This window comes from Schistocerca americana, chromosome 6 (assembly GCF_021461395.2).
Source record: "Schistocerca americana isolate TAMUIC-IGC-003095 chromosome 6, iqSchAmer2.1, whole genome shotgun sequence".
NCBI lineage: Eukaryota > Metazoa > Arthropoda > Insecta > Orthoptera > Acrididae > Schistocerca > Schistocerca americana.
Window position 1 is genome coordinate 344,976,672 of NC_060124.1, and position 19,539 is coordinate 344,996,210.

The window sequence follows — 19,539 nt, forward strand, 5'->3', positions numbered from 1 at the left end:
TTCTTAAACCAAGTGTTAACTATGATTAAGTTATTCAATGTGCAAAATTCTACCAGGCGGCTTCCTCTTTCATTCTTTATGCGCATTCCATATTCACCTACTACTTTTCTTTCTCCTTTTCCTACTGTCGAATTCCAGTCCCCCATGACTATTAAATTTTCATCTCCCTTCACTATTTGTAATCTAACAAAAGAAAGTATACTTAAAGAAAATAAATTATGAGAAAAATGAAACTTAGAACTAATAATTTCTTTTATCTCATCATACATTTCTTCAATCTCTTCTTCGTTTGCGGAGCTAGTTGGCATATAAACCTTGTACTAATGTGGTAGACATGGGCGTCGTGGCTATCTTGCCAACAATAATGCGTTGACTATGCTGTTCATGGTAGCTGACCCGCTCTCCTACTGTTTTTAAAATTCATTATTAAACCTACTCCTGCATTACCCCTATTTGATTTTGTTTTTATAATCCTGTATTCACCTGACCTTGTTCCTTCTGCCACCGAACTTCACGAATTCCCACTATATTTAACTTTAACACATCCATTTCCATTTTTAAATTTTCTAACCTGCCTGCCCAATTAAGGGATCTGACATTCCACACTCCAATCCTTAGAACGCCAGTTTGGTTTCTCCTGATAACAACATCCTCCTGAGTAGTCCCTGCCTGAAGATCCGAATGGGGGACTACTTTACTTCCGGAATATTTTACCCAAGAGGACGCCATCATGATTTATCCATACAGTAAAGCTACCTGCCCTCAGGCTGTAGTTTCCCCTTGCTTTCAGCTGTTCACAGTATAATCACAGCAGGGCCAGATCAGCCCCTGCAGCTGCTGAAAAGGCTGCTGCCCCTCTTCAGGAACCACTCATTTGTCTGGCCTCTCAACAGATACCCCACCATTGTGGTTGCACCTATTGTACGGCTATCTGTATTGCTGACGCATGCAAGCCTCCCGCCTAACGGCGAGGTCCATGGTTCGGGGGGGGGGGGGGGGGTATGAGATTAGGAATAACAAAAAATTAAGTGTTGCCCCGCAAACTCGATTTCTCTTTCGCTGCATTTCGTGTCTTAAAGTGCAGGAAGTTGTATGCCTGTGTATAAAACCTTCACCATTCAAAGGATTGAGAAGTTTTACAGCTCCGATGGAAACTATGTTGTCAGTTAACTTGGCATAAAGTAGTTTCACCAGGGTTATAGTGTACTTCCACTCGAGAAAAAGTGTGTTTATAACCAGGATAGGTGGGAAAAGTCTGGATTCCCCCTCCCTTGTTACTGTATACAACCAGTAAGAATGAATGAGTGCAGACACAGAGTGTATGGTGACAGAACACAGTATCCTGTTGCAGGGCACACACTACAATATGACAGTCATGAACTCTGTTCCTGTTTCACCACACATCCCATCTGCATTCTCTGTACTGCTACCGTCGTAACTGGTGGGAACTGGTTTTGCAATATGTACTCGGTTCCCACCACATTCCTGCCCTGAACTTGCATTAATTTCTCTCGTCTCAGCATTCCTTTTCACAATTATTCCTTTTTCTACCTCCTTTATATATTTATTGATGTTTTTAGTGTTTATTATCTGAACTGTGTCCCTCTCGCCCACCCCCTTGTTGTGTGTGTGTGTGTGTGTGTGTGTGTGTGTGTGTGTGTGTGTGTGTGTGTATATATATATATATATATATATATGAATATATATGAAAATGTCTGCTTGTGTCTGTGTATGTGTGGATGGATATGTGTGTGTGTGCGAGTGTATACCTGTCCTTTTTTTCCCCCTAAGGTAAGTCTTTCCGCTCCCGGGATTGGAATGACTCCTTACCCTCTCCCTTAAAACCCATATCCTTTTGTCTTTCCTTCTCCTTCCCTCTTTCCTGACGAGGCAACCATTGGTTGCGAAAGCTAGAATTTTGTGTGTATGTTTGTGTTTGTTTGTGTGTCTATCGACCTGCCAGCGCTTTTGTTTGGTAAGTTTCATCATCTTTCTTTTTAGATATATATATATATATATATATATATATATATATATATATATATATATATATATATATATATATATTTTGCACTTTGCTTTGTGCTGTTATTGACTGTTCACAATGTTTTTTCCGTCTTGCATATTATGCTACCTTCCACCTTTCAGTTCTTAACCTTCATATTTCGTGTGGTATTGGTACCAATAGCAAGTGTTACCATCTTATATTGTCCAGTAAGTCTCCCTGACTCCCAGGATTCTATGGGACTTTCCCATATCTCTTCCCATTTTGTAAAGTTCGTGAACTCTTCACCTTCATCCTTCTTCCTCTCCATTTGAACCTTCTGCCAGAGGGTGGAACCACTGGCTCAGAAAGCTCACACTTTTCCACAAAGTTTGTGTATCATACAGTATGCTCGAGTACTCTGCCATAGCTCAGAGATGGAATTGTTGGTCATCAGAACTGCCTGCCCATTCAGAACGTGAAAAATTATCATGATCGTTGCAGCCATCTTCAGAGTATTTCCATTGCCTGTAGAAACTGTTACAGTCTGTACAATCTCTCACGTACGTGCCAAATACTTTCCTATGACTTGTCCTCTTGAACTCAAAAACTTCTTGACAGGTACCACACACTCCAGTGTTATTTAGCGGTAAGAGATATACTTAATAAAACAAGTGTCATGTTTGTCATGGACTCAAAATGTATGACAGTTAATTTCAGTGTGGCAGAAACAGTACCATTATTGGAATCAATTGCTGAGTGTTATTAATTGGTCCATCATTGTGTATCTACTTAGTTCGAAGCATTTTGTGGTATAATGTTTGCCTGCAAATGTTTTGTGCTGTCTCACTGGATTGTGTACTAGATTATTAAACACTTTTCTCATTTTTTTGGCCACAATCCTCATTTCAGAGAGCCGACAAATACGTATCAGCATTGTTACTGACTTTCTCAGTACTATCACTTGTTTCCATACCTGATCAAACTACTTTATTACAGCACATTGAAGATTTTTCACTTGATGGCTAAGTGCTTTGTATCTTCGCACTTCACTTTGCCAAGATACTTTCAGAAAAGGTATGACAGACAGTGCTGCTCAGTTCTGAAAACAGCAAGTAGATCGTACAATAATAGCTGAACTGACAGATCATTTATTGGCTTTAATTAGTTTTAGAAGTATTGGATTTTAGAAAGTTTGTGGATTTTTCATTATTAACACCATAGCATGACAATGACGTATTTGTCTTGTTTATTGTCTCTTATAATTCAGATATGCATGCGTGGCTGTCATTTACTTAGTCATTTTTCTTTCTTCAGTTCTTCCAAGTACTTTTCAGTATGGCCATAATTTTGTGTCCATTTGTTATACTATTGTGTGTAGACAAATCATTCAACAGTGTTTTAAGTAAAAACATCAAAGAGTCATTTTCGTTTGCAGCTTCCTGTAAGTAGTAGCACATTTCTCTGCTGTGAAGTTCATAACATTGTCACATTTTATTTGGAGCTTTTGGTAGTGTAATTGTAATGTGCATATCATGTCAGTGTGAGGAGTGACATTGTCATTAGGTTTCAGTTTGGTTAAGTCCCATAGTGCTTAGAGCCATTTGAACCATTTTTGTTTCAATTTGTGTTTCTTTCTCATATTTGCTTCCTCCACCGTTCTTGTTTATCCTTGGTATATCATTCCTAGAATGCTTATAGAAATGCATTCCCATTGTGTGAATAGTAAATCGGTATTGATTCTTGTGTTGACACACTTGCCATTCCCTCATGCAGCCCATTATCTTAATAATAATCATGTTTGTTATGGAATACATCTTGTTGCATCCTGTATTTACTCAAATTGTACAGTTTAAGGTAGCTAGTAATAACTGTTAATAAATGCTTATTATGATAAAGAAAAATAAACATTTGAAAAAATGTGTACAGTATTTTTAACTGCTTGTCATGATTGTATTAGACAGACATATATCAGTTTTCTTTTTGAAGTATTCTTACTGTGTTAAAAACTTGAGAATATGGAGTATACAATTTTCCTTGGGGTTCCTACACACTTAATCATATGTTTCATAATGAGAAAGTTTCAGCAATTATTACATGGCATAATAAACATAATAATTCACAATTTTTGTCAGCTGTTATTGTACATTATGTCCTCCCACCATACTGTGTACTCCCCCCCCCCTTTTTGTTTATTTATATATATATATATATATATATATATATATATATATATATATATATATATATATATATGGTTTCTGGGATTTTCCGCCCGCAGTTTCATGTTTGTCAGTTTCACTTCATTGTCCATTTCTGGAATAGATGTTTAAAAGCTTGTGGGTATAGGTGAATTCATTTCACAATAAAACAACTAGGTGGCACTAGTTTCCTGCAGTGAGTAGTTTTGAAATTACATGTATCTATCTCTGTGTGAACATATTCTGGAAGTTTACGTTTGTAGGAATATATTTCTGATTGTGCAGTTCTGGAAGTTTTCCAGTTATCATTTGAAATGAAAAGTTAATGTGTGCACAAGCTTAAAAATAAGCATGTGTCTGAAATCTAGCTGAGGTGCTGAAGTTTTCGAAAAATGCTAAAAATTGTGCATATTGCACCTACTTAACTGCTAGAACACATGGAAAATGACTTCGTAGATGCTATGTACAATATTTTGAAGCTAAATTATTGAAAAATATGGGTAAATACAAAATCTAAAACTACATCCATGCTGCTAATGCATTGAAAGTAAGCTATTACGTTTCATTTTGAGTACTGTAGTAATTGGAAGTGTATAGTTAAAAGAAGTTTCTGTGCAGAAATTAATTTTAAACCCTTGTAAATGTCCAGAAAATTTCCACCTTAAGGGAATATAACACCTGTGTTCACTTTGTTGCTCACATAACCTTGGGACAACGTATATTACATCACTCTTTTGGTTACATTAGGTTTCACTAAAAAAATCAAAGACAAGAAGGAATTAACTTGGTCATAGTAACACAGCACCTTCAAAGACTTGGCTGTCTCAAGTAAGAGATTTACATCTACAATGAGTATACTGTCTGTCATACCTGAATCTGTGCCCAGGGAAGCCCCTCTTGAGATTACAAACAACAATTAAAGTGCTGTCATCAAGATGCAATTACCTTTTGCTTCATTTACATAAACTGAAAGTCTTGTGTGTAAGAGAGAATGAAATTAAAATGGGTATTTGAGAGTTATTTCGAAAATAATTTTTTTGATCATCCCTGTCTAGTGATTGGTAAACAGGTAATCCTTTTCTTTCCTTAAATTACATCTGCTTTCATAACAATTACGGATTTTATTTCGCTGAAAGATGCCATGGTTATTTGCTTTCGTATAGAATTATTTAGATATTGTAGACCTACAGCTACACACATTTATGATTTGTTGCAAAATGACAATCTTGAAAGTGTATTCACATCTCCAAGAGTGAAAGTGTGACATCTACAACGATTTGGGTGAAAGTGTAAATATTACAGTACCCAACCATGTGTGTAAAGTGTACAGTCTTTGCGGAATTCTTCGAGAAGCATGAGGATTGTGTTACTTTGCTGCATTCAATTGTATTTTGATTAATGTGTTGAAATCCCGTTGTTTATAATGCTTACTTCTAAGCTCAAAATAATGGCAGCAGGATTGCTTCAAAAGACATTGCAAACTGAAAACCATACTCTCTGCAGTTCACTTTTGGGCACCCAGTGACAATTCTTAAACTTTATCTTGTGAGGTACATGAAGAACATCTCTTGGTGGACAGGTAGTCTCTTAAATAATGCCATGTGAGTAGAAAGCACCCAAACTACATCTGCATCATACTTCACAAGACATCTATTGGTGTAGGGTGCTTCTGGTATCACTGATTCTCCATTCCCTTTTCCACTGGTGAATGGCGGATGGGAAGAATGATTGTCAGTAAGGTTATGTATTAACTTTAATTTCTGTCGTCATTTCGCGAGATGCACAAGGGAGCAAGTATAACTTGTCCAACTCTTCTGGGAAAGAGCTATCTCAGAATGTCGATAGCAAATCCCTCGTGATGTACATTACCTCTCTTGTAGCATTTCCACTGGAATTTATTGAACATCTCTGAAACACTCTCGTGTGGTGTAAAAGATCTTGTGAAGAAACATGTCATTCTTCGTTGGGTCTTCTCTCTTTCTTCTATCTGTCAGGGCTAACTAAAGCGTGCGTCATTTATGTTGGCGGCCGAGTTTAGGTTCGTTCTGCGCATCTGACGTCACAAAACAGTCAGCCAATGAACAGAGAACGACGTTGCGAGATCTTGACTGCAATGCTGAGCATGGACGAGTGTCTTGAGTTTTACAAATGTTCAGTCATAAATAAAGTAATAGAACAAAAGCAATGTCTTGATAGCAGACTTTCTTTTATAGAAAGTTTGGAAAAAGCATTCTTTATACCAGTTGCTTCATATTCTATTAATTAATTAAACCAAACAAGCAATAAGACTCCTAATTCAGGCGATAGCAAGGAAAGGTGTTTGTATCAATCTCATGAACCGCTTTTTCGCAATAAAGAACAGCGGTAATTGTTTATTTCCTATTGTACTTCGACGAAACGTGAGTAATTCATAGTCATAAAAACAGCGTTTGTCAATATTTTGCGTGACTAATGGCGCTCCGTAGTAAGACGAGCTGCGCTAGCGTATCGGTTAAGGTGTTGGGCTTCTACGCGAAAGGTTATGAGTTCAAATCTTGTGCACTGCTTAATATTTTCATTATTTAAAAACAATATCGAAGTGCCTTACTTCACGAATTATATTCGTTTGAATGCAATTTTTTGAAATTTCTAGTGCTTTGTCTCTTCATTAACCCTTTCGCTGCTGCAGACACGTGCTCCCCGCATTCCACGATTTTGTCATCACTGCACTGCTCGCCTGTGCAGACACGTGGTGTTCCCACTGCTTTGACACACTTATCATTCTATTTCACAAAAACTATTTGGCCCAAAAATTTGATTTTTACACGTCTTCTTGACTGGTACCTTCCCCCCATAAATGACTTAATTTTGTTTCGATGTTCAACGCAGTTATTATGCAGCATTAAATGTAGTAAACCATTGCACGAAATTTTGAAGAGCTTGCAGAGGTAGAAGTCCATAGCGTATACTTTCCGTATGGTCGATTTTAGTTGCCACAATGTTGAGAATGAAATGTGGACAAGATACCTGAGGGGGAGGAGGAGGAGGGTGTGTGTGAATGGGTGCGTTTGTAGACTCTGAGCCGATTTTTTTGGTGGTGCTGGACCTCTAGGTCTCCTATCCAAAGAGTATATACACAGTAGCCATTCTGATGCATGATGGTTGCTGATAACCAGCATGCGCCCAGACTGCCGTACCTGCAGAAAGTGCTGTATAATAGAACTTGATGGTGGGCAAGAACCTGATGGAGGTGGTGGAGCAGTGTCAGCGACTGGTGCCTGTGGAGCAACTTGGCAGCGTTACAGGGATGAATAGGAGCCATCTGGTTTCCTGTCAGAAAAAATAGTAACGCCTCCTCTTGGGGAAAGTCTTGCAGATACCTTTTCATCTGGGTCTTATAGGTCTGAACCATATGTTTGGCCTCCCCGTTAGATTAGGGGGGGAAAGAATTGAAACGAACATGGCAAATGCCTGTCCGCACACAGAAATCCCAAAATGTCCAGGACAGGAACTGAGGTCTGTTGTCAGAACTGAGTAACTGGGAGATCTTCCACAGATTTTTGAAAGATCCTGAATCGTAACCTCAGTAGTGGCCGAGGAGCACTGTACAACACATGGAAAACACATCATTGACAGTCAGATAAAACACATTCAGAAATGGGCCCACAAAATCCATATGGATGCATTCCTAGGGCTGGATTGTTGGAGACCATGGGACAAACCTCAAGCCTCAGAGCCACATGTTGACTAGCATCCTGGGGACTTACAGCCACCAAATGCTCCAGTCTCGGTCAATGCCAGGCCGGTAGACACGTCTGCAAGCAAAGGTGTTGTTGTGGAAAATCCCCAGTGACCCCCATGGAATAGCTGTAAGACCTCCCACCACAAAGTCTTGGCTATGACCACCCTGCGTTTTCCATGGAGAGGAGGAAAACGAGGATGACCCCATTTAAGACCGAGAGACGATGACCCAAGACAAAATAGTTACAAAGCAGATTGGAAGCGCCTGGAGGAATAAATGACCAACCCTGCTATACAAGGTGGATGACCAGCTTGAGGACAAGGTGAGACCCTGTGTCCCTGGTGACCCATGTACTAGTTATCGGAAAGCCCTCTACTGTATATACATGAGCCCCTGTCCATCAAACTTGGGATTCTGGTCTGAAGGAGTTTTTGTATAAGGCGTCGGCGTAGCCATGGTGCACAGTGGGGTGAAAATGGATGTCATTGTGGTATTTGGAGAGAAACAATGCCCACCAGTGCAACCTGTAGGCCACCTTATCAGGGACCCAGATGGACAGACTGAATAACAAAACTAACGATTTGTAATCTGTAATGAGTTGGAAATTTGTACCATTCAAGAATATGTGGACTTTTGTGACTACATACGCAATGGCCAAAGCTTCCCTCTCAACATGAGAGTAATGGACGTGTGTTGGACTGAGAGTTTTGGGTGGGAATGCCAGTGGCTGGTCCCGAGCCATCTGTATTCAGATTAGCTGGCCGCTGTGGTCGAGCGGTTCTAGGCACTTCAGTGGCTGCTACGGTCACAGGTTTGAATCCTGCCTCAGGCATGGATGTGTGTGATGTCCTTAGGTTAATTAGGTTTAAGTAGTTCTAAGTCTAGGGGACTGATGACCTCAGATGTTAAGTCCCGTAGTGCTTAGAGCCATTTGAACCTTTTTGTATTCAGATTGGCGAGGACAGCCACAAAGGTGTACTGTGAGGCTTCTGTAGCCAAAACCAATGTGGTAATGTAATAATTATAAGAACACAGAGATAATAATGAACACACCGCTTTATTACTTAAAGTAAATTGGTACAGGAGAAACACTTGCCGCGGAGTGGCTGCCCAACTAGTCCTAGTCACATTGGCTGAAAAGTAGATTTCAGACTGAGGGTGAGGCTGGCCGAGCCTGACTCCATAAGCCGTTGGCTGGGCAGTAGAGTGCAGTATGGAGAGGCAGCGTGCACATCTGAGAGTGTGAGCCTCTGCTGGTGCTGGCATCCTGCGACTTCTGTAGCGCACTGTACAGCTGTGCGCCCAGATTGTGCGTGTAGACACTCTTGCGGATCACTAAAAGCAATAAAGTTTCACTACACTGCCTCAAAAGTAGTACAAAAATGAGTGTTAAAAGTGGACTAAAATTAATGACATTCTGTCACCAATGAAAATAATACAGCATATGATAGAGATGTGAAAACTTCCCTTTTGCCCGTTTTGTTTGTTCTTCAGAGAATGAAAATTTGATGCAGAGAGGTGAAGTTCACACAATACTTTTTACGTTTTGTGTGTGTGTGTGTGTGTGTGTGTGTGTGTGTGTGTGTGTGTGTATGAAAGAAGGCCTTGAGGCTGAAAGATCACATTTTTAGCAGTCTTTTTGTTGTGCCTATCTGCAACTCAGCATCTCCTCTGTATGGTGAGCAGCAATCTGTCCTTTCCATTATTACATCCTGAGTATTCCATTGTCAGATAAATTTCAAAATGGACTTTACAGTTTTAAAAATGCACATAAATTTATTGATACAAGTTAGAGAGCTGGCTTTTGTGATATTTTGTAGGGAAACGCAGCAAGTTGTTTCCTTTTTTTTTTTTTTTTTTTTATCTTGCACTAAAGATGTTGTACAAGGCTTCTGTTGGTTATCCTGCACACATCCAATCGGAAGTGAATTACTTCCCAAACTCTGTAGCATTGCAGTGGCGGTGTAAATTCTTGCTTTAAGTTCAGGTAGAGAAGCCGGCATAGAAGGTACAAACACAATGTCCGTGATGAATCCCCATAAGAAAAGTGAGTGGTGTCAGGACTGGGGAACATGGGGCCCATGCGATTGGCGCATCACGGCCAATCCATTGACCTGGAAAGCAGTCGCTGAGAAAATCCTGGATGTCAGCCAGGTACTTAGGTGGTGCACCATCTTGCATGAAGCAATCATTTTGTTCTTGGTTATCCTCATCGATCTTTGGTGTCAAAAATTGTAACGTATCCAGGTACACTACCCCGTTGATAGTTCTCTGATGGGGAAAAAAGGGGCCATACACTTTGTTCTTGCTCAGTGCACAAAAGACTTTCAGTTTAGGGCTATAGGGCTATCATGAACATGTTGCAATGTTACACTGAACTGTTTCGCTGACTTTGATTCATCAAACCAAAACACACAGCTAACAAGCTCGGGTCCAGTGGAGGAAGCAATCTTCAATGCAACTGCCGCTAGCACTTCTTATGGTGTGATTTGGCACTAGCGAGCCATGCAAGACAAAACTTGATGTATTTCCCTACAAATTGACACTACAATAATCTCTTTAGGTACTATGAATTAATTTATGTGAATTTTCAAAGTTGTTAAGTCCTTTTTGAAACACCCTGTATGTGTGTTGCATACTGTCACATAATGGAGATATAACTATTTTATTTGATGAAAAGCAAAGAAGTAAGACTCTCAGTATTGTTGGTTATTTGTAGATAGGTTCTTGCATGTTGTCAGAATAATTAATACAGTGATAATTAATTTAGTTGTATGAATGAAATTGTAAACATTAGACATGTAGAGTCGTCTGATAAATTTGCATGTTGCATCCTAGGTACCTTACTAGTACACTTTTAAAAAGGCAATTTAGTGTCTTGATTTAGTGTCTTTCTTATCAGGCAATAGTTTTCTGTTTCTTTTCTAATCAAAAATGTGTATTTTGTGGGCAAATTAGTAGACTAGTCAGTTTAGCTGCCTCACTGTTTAATTTTTGTTAGCATTTGGTACGCTATCATTTTAATATATTTTTATAAAAGTACAGTAATTTGTAAATTTATTTCATCCAACTGATTGTTGCACATTGGAATTTACCCGTTTGATGTATGGAATAGGTCTCATATTTACGCTTATTGATGAAGATTTGGATTCAAATCTGCAAGAGGCCAAGCTGATTGAGATTCTCCTGATAAATTGGTTCAGGCAAATGTTGAAAAGATTTGCTCAACAAATTCATCCTCCTTCGTCCGAAAGGGTAGGAGCCCAGAAATACAAAAAACTGAGGATTATACATACAAGGGTATGTTGAAAAATAATGTCTCCAAATGTTTTATGTGAAAACTCCTGAAAGTTTTTTTAAAAAATAAAATAAATTTTCTTCAGTCTACATCCTTATTATTCATATCTGTTTCTCAACATGTCCCCTTTGGGGACAAACACATTTCAAGAGACCAGTTCATTGAGACTATCACTGTAGAATGTTTGACTTTGTGACAGAGCCATAACCTCATCTCTGCTTGCACTGCTTGATCACGCAGAAAATGTTGACCTTAAGCCTTCCAGCAGAAGAAAACAGTTTTGCCATTATTGATGCAGGGTCACCAGCTTACTCCACCCACTGTATCTATTACTGTTTTGTTCCTGTCACAAACTGGTGGACCTGCACCCCCTTCTACAATAACCAGTTGCTACACAAAATTACCTTGATTCTTTTTTAAATGGTCAAAACAATACTCTTTTCTTCTGATATGCATATAGTCAGTTTTTTCATGTACTTTTAACTGCTGATCATCCAATACAGTGTTGCGCACTGTCTTGACGGTGCGAATAGCGGGCTGCTCTAGATGTGAAACAGCTTCAATCAAGTTTTATTTAAGCTGTCCATTGTGTAACTGTTCAGATTAAGGAGCAGACTCTTCGTAAGCCCACACTAACATTTGACACGTTTGTGTCTGTGAAATTTTTCCTAAAATTAAGACTTGTTTGATAGCGTGCTGTCCATTTGCATGAAGCACACTCGTAGTTAGTTTTAGAAGTATTGGTAAGAGGTCGCTAAAATCTGCAGCTGAGTCTGATAATATGCCCACAAATATGTCAGATGCCCATGGTCATTGATTAGAGGTAAGACTCATACAAGACTTTTCATTTGTTGTGTATTTGTGTCTTTACAATTTTAAAGTTTATCTTCCACACACAGTATGTACCACAAGGTTCACCTGAGGCCGTTCGTCGTCCTACACCTCCCCAATTGTATAGGGGACATTCACCCAACCAGCTGTCTCCACAGCCGCCGCCACCACCGTATGGCCAGCAAATGGTATATGGACAACAGCCGCAGCAGCAGCAACAGCAGCAGCCACAGCCAGCACCGCAGCAGCAGTACCACCCGCAACCACAGTTTCAACCCATCCCAACCCAGCAGCTGCAACAGCAACCACAACAGCAGCAGCAGCCGCAACAGCAACCGCAAACTCGAGGTTATAGTGTGATGGTATGTTCTATGATTCTATTCCCTTAAACATTCTTTCCTTCTTTGCTCTTGGTGCAACACCCTCCACCTTTTTTATTTTTGTGGTCGTTTCTCCCTGTTTGTCCCAAGGGAATTAGCTTGCAGATGCTAACAAAGAATAATTTGTGAGATGTTAATAAACAGCACCCAGTGTCTTTATGCATTCAGAGATTTCTGTAAACATACATTGGGCTCAATAAATGATGAAAAAATCATACGAGCTGTTACTTGGAATACCATGCGTACCTAAATAACACTCGTCCTTTAAAATAAAGGCCCTACATTATCCTTACACACATGCATTTAGCCACCAAATTCATGGACTGTACAGTGGGAGTCATTGCTGTGAGAGAAGGTAATAGAAATAGCTAACTTCATCCGTTCATGTAGTTGAGTACTTTGCAAAGAATCTGTAGTGAAGATGGTGTTATTACTTATCTTGCCATCTTATCATTGCTTGGCACAGTGGGGAGTGTAGTGAACAGAGATCTTTCAGCAGTCAACAATTCGATGAATAGAGTGACTTAGCTCCATCTCCTGGCATTAATTATGTTGAAGGTGCTCTGGTAGCCATTTTGTTACCTAGTCATTGTAAAGATCCCTGCTGTACTGTGAGCAGCATTGCAAGGAGATTGGCATTTTGCTAATTGTGAAGTTTGTCATCGTATTCCTCATCAGTGGCATCTCAGCTATGACTCCTGGTGTCTTTTCATTTCAGTAAGTTTTTTTTAATTTCAAGCTTGTATAAGCAGCATACAAAAAAGAGAAAACGCGAGGCACATCTCCAACCCGCAAAGCAGGGAGCAATATAGTGGCGAATAGCTGCCATCCTCGTTGCGGACAACCTTTAATTATTTCAAGTACTTCCTTGAGAGAGGAAAGAAGTATCATGCTCCTTCCACTGTAAAAGAACTATTTGTATATATGAACTATATTTCGTATGCAGCAATCTAACCTAAAACCCACAAAACGTAAACTGGCCATCAATTACTTGCCAAAATATTTCTGATGGTTTACTTATTTGCGAAGTACCACAGTAACTAAGGGCAACAATGAAAAGAAAACCAGTTCACTTTCAGGCTATGATGTCAGACCATAAGAAGAAGAAAAACAATTGTTTGTTTATTTGTATTTTTCTTTTTGCCAAATAGTTTTCTCTAAATCTAATGAGAGAGCCTGCGAAGTAGAGAACAGTGGTTTTTAATTTTCTCTCTCTCTCTCTCTCTCTCTCTCTCTCTCTCTCTCTCTCTCTCTCTCATTAGATTACGTGAAACTCACTATGAGAGCATAGATGTCCCTTTCAGTGTGGGGGCTCAAACATTGTGATATGATGCAGGATGCCTCATTTATGGCCACATCAGTGTGTTTCACATGGGCCGAATTGTTCCACACAGATGTGGCATATTCAGCTGCCAACAATCTTGAGAGGAGTGGCTTTTGTTAGAAGCCAGGAATTGATTCTCTCATAGCTTCATTTCTCCCCTCCATAGTGCACCAAGGATCTGACAAGTGAAGCTATGAGATGTGAGAGAATCCGTATTTTCTAACGAATAGTTCCATTAAAATCTCTTGTCAAAGACTGCCTGCAGAACAGCTGGTATGTGCACACCTCCCTTCCTGCAGTGCGCCTGTAATCTAAAATTGCAAGATTATGTATAGCTATTGCTGCTACTTGAGTTAGAAGAACAAGCAAACATTTTTTAAATACATAATCTCAATGCCTTAGTCTCCTGAAAAAGTGAACTTTAAATTAATATGATTGATGATCGTGAAACACCTTTTCCATGTCAAATAAGTTTTATTGTATAAAATTACCTATAATGTGACAAAATCTTACAGCAACAGCAACAGTCGCCGCATCGTGTACAACAGGCTGGAAGTCGCATGGCAGCAACAACTGTTGTTCGTGGTGGAGCACAAATGACAATGGCCCAAAAACGAACAGTTGGACAAGTACCTGGAGGTGGACAAGGTACCTCACCCAACAAGCAGCGCAGATTAGATGTGTTGCTGCCAGACAGGCATGAAGACCCTGACTGTCATGTGATTGCCATTCAAAAACCCACAGAAACAGGACCTCTCATCACCAGTGTACAGGTAAAATGTTCTGTTCTGTCTGGTCATCTTGGTATACAGCTGCATATCTACAAATAAAATTGCTTAGAAATGAAAAACAGAAGTACAAAACATAAATTTTATTGAACTGTCATAAACAGATACGTACTGTGTTTATTTATTACTCAGATGATTCAGAGTCACGTCACTCGAATCCTTGCCTCCACTCTCTTTATAGAGAGCATCGTCCTCTGTCCCATCAAGCACATTAGAAGAACAGTTTTCTTTTAAAAGCATGATGGACAGTTTTATTCGGAGACAATACCAAGAGTGATCACCTGCAAAATTAAGACAAGTTTGCGCTTGTAACACCTTCGGTAGGTGTTAATTGCTTAGCTTCTTTTAGTAGCTGTTGCGTGTGCGTATTCTGAAATGTGTCCTTAAATGGTTTGTTTAGACAAATATTTAATGCCTGTAGAATTGACATCATCCCTCCTGGAATTAAAGCCAGGTCCATTCTACCTCTACTAATTTTCTCTTTATGGGCAGAGTAGTATGATGTGCGTATGAATCTAGTACAAGCACACTTGCAAACCTTGGGAGGCACCAGGACAACATTGCTATACGAGTTTAATCCATTGTGTTACCCTGTCCTCTATGAACCAACCATTTTCGTTAGCAAGTACAATAACTCTTCTTGGGAGTACATGAGGTTAGGTAACGTCTTGTGTTTAAAAAACAATGAATGGTGACAGTTTATGGCTATCAGTTGAACAAGCAAGCATGACAGACATGCACTGCTTTCAACCATTTGTGGACAGTGTCTTGACACCTTTGCTCCCATTTGCTTCTGCTGTATAATTTGTTGGCATATTGAGATACACCAGAGTTTGGTCCACATTACTTATCCAATCAAGAAGGTAATTATTTTCAGTGCGCCATTTGACTTTGAAGTGCTGAAGTTTTGATAAGTTTTCCTCATAGTTTTGTGGAAGCTTCCATGCAATTATAGTGTGGATATGAAGAAAAAATCCCCAGTGTTTCATGAAATGGGCAATACAGTTGCAACTTCTTTTGAATTTTTTTTTTTTTAGCAGCAGCTTCGTGTGGCTGAACTTGGATAATTTATGCACTTACTGGTAGATGCACAAAATCATTCAGCACAGCTTTCAACAGTATAACAGTGGCCATGAAATGGCCCAGAAAATGTTTTTCTATTGCTGGAACAAGCTAAAAGTTATTCCTGTTTCGGTCTCAGTCCAGGATGTAGCTAGGCGAGCACCAGCACTCGTGTTCACTTACCACCTGAGTAGTGAGAGAAAGTGCAAACCATGTGCTGTCTTCAGAGAAAGAACAATACATTAAGTTCGCTGTAATTTTAAATGCAAGTGTATGTACTTAACGGTGCAGTACTTCTTAAAGTGGAGAGAAGCTCTTTTAAAATTAATGACAGTAGAATTATGGCTGGGTTAGAAACTTAAGAGCGATCACACAAATCGGCATCAGTTTATAACACATCAGTGCAGGGTACCTAACTATAGTTAGAATTTAAAGATCTGCAGTGTGACAGCTAGTTCAATGATAAGTTTCTTATAAAAATACATCTTGTAGACACGCATAAAAATTTTGTTCAAGGTAAGTTTCCACAACTTTAAAAGTTTACAGCTACAATTGTGTAAATGTTTGGACCTAAATTTTTGTGTGAGCAACTTCGTCACATTGAGCAGAACGAAATCTCCCTACAGAAGTTTACTGACAGGCTTCTGTTTAAAAGCTTATCTTAGAATTAGCGATGTTTAGAAGGTGATACCAGACATAGATGCTTTAGTGAAAAGCAAATTAGGTAGTATCCAGTGAGATAGAATGTTTCTATGTTTAATGTCTGAATAAAATAGTTCTGAGATTATGTTGATGTCAATTTAAACTTTGTCCGAAAATTACATTCATTGTAAGGCTGCATCAGTAAAGAAATATGTTTCATATGTAGCTGCAAGTAAGATGGGGCTGGACGTTTTAGCTGTTAGTGACATTCGGGTAAGGGGTGAGAAAGAAGAGGAAGTGGGAGAATACAAGGTCTACCTGTCAGGAGTCAAAGCAGGAATAGCACAATGGGGTGTAGGGCTTTACATCAGGAAAGAAATGGAACCCAGCGTAGTTGCAATAAGGTATGTAAAGGAACGACTGATGTGGATAGATTTGACAGTGTCTAGCAAGAAAATTAGGATAGTGTCAGTATATTCGCATTGTGAAGGGACAGATCAAGATAAGATGGATAGTTTTTATGAGGCACTCAGTGAAGTAGTTGTTAAAGGACAAGGACAGTGTTCTGCTCATGGGTGATTTTAACTCCAGGATTGGAAACCGAACAGAAGGGTATGAAAAGTTTATGGGTAAATTTGGAGAGGATGTGGAGGCCAACAGGAACGGGAAACAACTCTTCGATTTCTGTGCCAGTATGGGCTTAGTAATCACAAACTCCTTTTTTAAACATAAGAACATTCACCGGTATACTTGGGAAGGCAGGGGAACCAGATCTGTCATTGACTACATAACAACAGATCAGGAATTCAGGAAGGCTGTGAGGGACACACGTGTATTCAGGGGATTCTTTGATGACACTGATCATTATTTAATCTACAGTGAAATTGGGATTGTGAGGCCGAAAGTGCAGGAGGTCAGGTCCATATGTAGGAGGATAAGAGTGTAGAAACTTCAGGATAAGGAAATCAGGCACAAGTACATAACAGCGATCTCGGAAAGGTACCAGTTAGTTGAATGTAGTCAATTACAGTCATTGGAAAAGGAATGGACGAGGTACAGGGACACAGTAGTAGAAGTGGCTAAAGACTGTCTTGGAACAGCAGTGTGTAAAAGTAGGATGAAGCAAACAGCTTGTTGGAATGAGACAGTCAAGGCAGCCTGTAAAAGGAAAAAGAAGGCATATCAAAAATGGCTACATACTAGAACTCAGGTAGACAGAGAAAGTTATGTTGAAGAAAGAAACAAAGCCAAACAGATAATTGCAGCATCCAAGAAGAAATCTTGGGAAGACTTTGGAAACAGGTTGGAGACTATGGGTCAAGCTGCTGGAAAACCTTCTGGAGTGTAATTAGCAGTCTTCGAAAGGGAGGTAAGAAGGAAATGACAAGTATTTTGGACAGGTCAGGAAAACTGCTGGTGAATCCTGTGGATGCCTTGGGCAGATAGAGGGAATATTTTGAAGAGTTGCTCAATGTAGGTGAAAATGCGATCAGTAATGTTTCAGATTTCGAGGTAGAATGGGATAGGAATGATGATGGAAATAGGATCACATTTGAGGAAGTCGAGAAAATGGTCAATAGCTTGCAGTGCAATAAAGCAGCTGGGGTGGATGAAATTAAATCGGAACTCATCAAATACAGTGGAATGTCAGGTCTTAAATGGCTACACAGGATAATTGAAATGGCCTGGGAGTCGGGACAGGTTCCATCAGACTGGACAAAAGCAGTAATCACACCAAGCTTTAAACATGGAAACAGAAAAGATTGTAACAACTACAGAGGTATCTCTTTAATCAGCGTTGTGGGTAAAATCTTCTCAGGTATTGTTGAAAGGAAAGTGCGAGTATTAGTTGAGGACCAACTGGAAGAAAATCAGTGTGGGTTTAGGTCTCTTAGAGGTTGTCAGGACCAGATCTTTAGCTTACGGCAAATGATGGAGAAGTGTTATGAGTGGAACAGGGAATTGTATCTATGCTTTATAGATCTAGAAAAGGCATATGACCGGGTTCCTAGGAGGAAGTTATTGTCTGTTCTACGAGATTATGGAATAGGAGGCAAACTTTTGCAAGCAATTAAAGGTTCCTTACATGGATAGTCAGGCAGCAGTTAGAGTTGACGGTAAATTGAGTTCATGGTTCAGAGTAGTTTCAGGGGTAAGACAAGGCTGCAACCTGTCTCCACTGTTGTTCATATTATTTATGGATCATATGTTGAAAACATATGATCCGGGAGGGGACTACTCAAGAGGATGTCGTTATCAGGAGAAAGAAAACTGGCGTTCTACGGATCGGAGCGTGGAATGTCAGATCCCTTAATCGGGCAGGTAGGTTAGAAAATTTAAAAAGGGAAATGGATAGGTTGAAGTTAGATATAGTGGGAATTAGTGAAGTTCGGTGGCAGGAGGAACAAGACTTCTGGTCAGGTGACTACAGGGTTATAAACACAAAATCAAATAGGGGTAATGCAGGAGTAGGTTTAATAATGAATAGGAAAATAGGAATGCGGGTAAGCTACTACAAACAGCATAGTGAACGCATTATTGTGGCCAAGATAGATACGAAGCCCACACCTACTACAGTAGTACAAGTTTATATGCCAACTAGCTCTGCAGATGACGAAGAAATTGAAGAAATGTATGATGAAATAAAAGAAATTATTCAGATTGTGAAGGGAGACGAAAATTTAGTAGTCATGGGTGACTGGAATTCGAGTGTAGGAAAAGGGAGAGAAGGAAACATAGTAGGTGAATATGGATTGGGGGACAGAAATGAAAGAGGAAGCCGCCTGGTAGAATTTTGCACAGAGCACAACATAATCATAACTAACACTTGGTTTAAGAATCATGAAAGAAGGTTGTATACATGGAAGAACCCTGGAGATACTAAAAGGTATCAGATAGATTATATAATGGTAAGACAGAGATTTAGGAACCAGGTTTTAAATTGTAAGACATTTCCAGGGGCAGATGTGGACTCTGACCACAATCTATTGGTTATGACCTGTAGATTAAAACTGAAGAAACTGCAAAAAGGTGGGAATTTAAGGAGATGGGACCTGGATAAACTAAAAGAACCAGAGGTTGTACAGAGATTCAGGGAGAGCATAAGGGAGCAATTGACAGGAATGGGGAAAATAAATACAGTAGAAGAAGAATGGGTAGCTTTGAGGGATGAAGTAGTGAAGGCAGCAGAGGATCAAGTAGGTAAAAAGACGAGGGCTAGTAGAAATCCTTGGGTAACAGAAGAAATATTGAATTTAATTGATGAAAGGAGAAAATATAAAAATGCAGTAAGTGAAACAGGCAAAAAG

At 39.5% G+C, this 19,539-nt stretch overlaps 1 protein-coding gene across 5 annotated transcripts in view; it reads left to right on the plus strand.

Annotated features, from left to right (window-relative positions):
* LOC124619254 (histone acetyltransferase KAT6A-like) overlaps nt 1-19,539 on the plus strand; it is a 66,046-nt gene that overhangs the window by 20,606 nt on the left and 25,901 nt on the right. For 4 of the 5 annotated variants that reach the window (XM_047145518.1, XM_047145515.1, XM_047145517.1 and 1 more), the window contains exons 6-7: nt 12,104-12,397; nt 14,255-14,512. In XM_047145518.1, coding sequence (XP_047001474.1) covers nt 12,104-12,397; nt 14,255-14,512 — 552 coding nt within the window. The remainder of the gene's footprint in view (nt 1-12,103; nt 12,398-14,254; nt 14,513-19,539) is intronic. The other variant, XM_047145519.1, reaches the window with a different exon arrangement.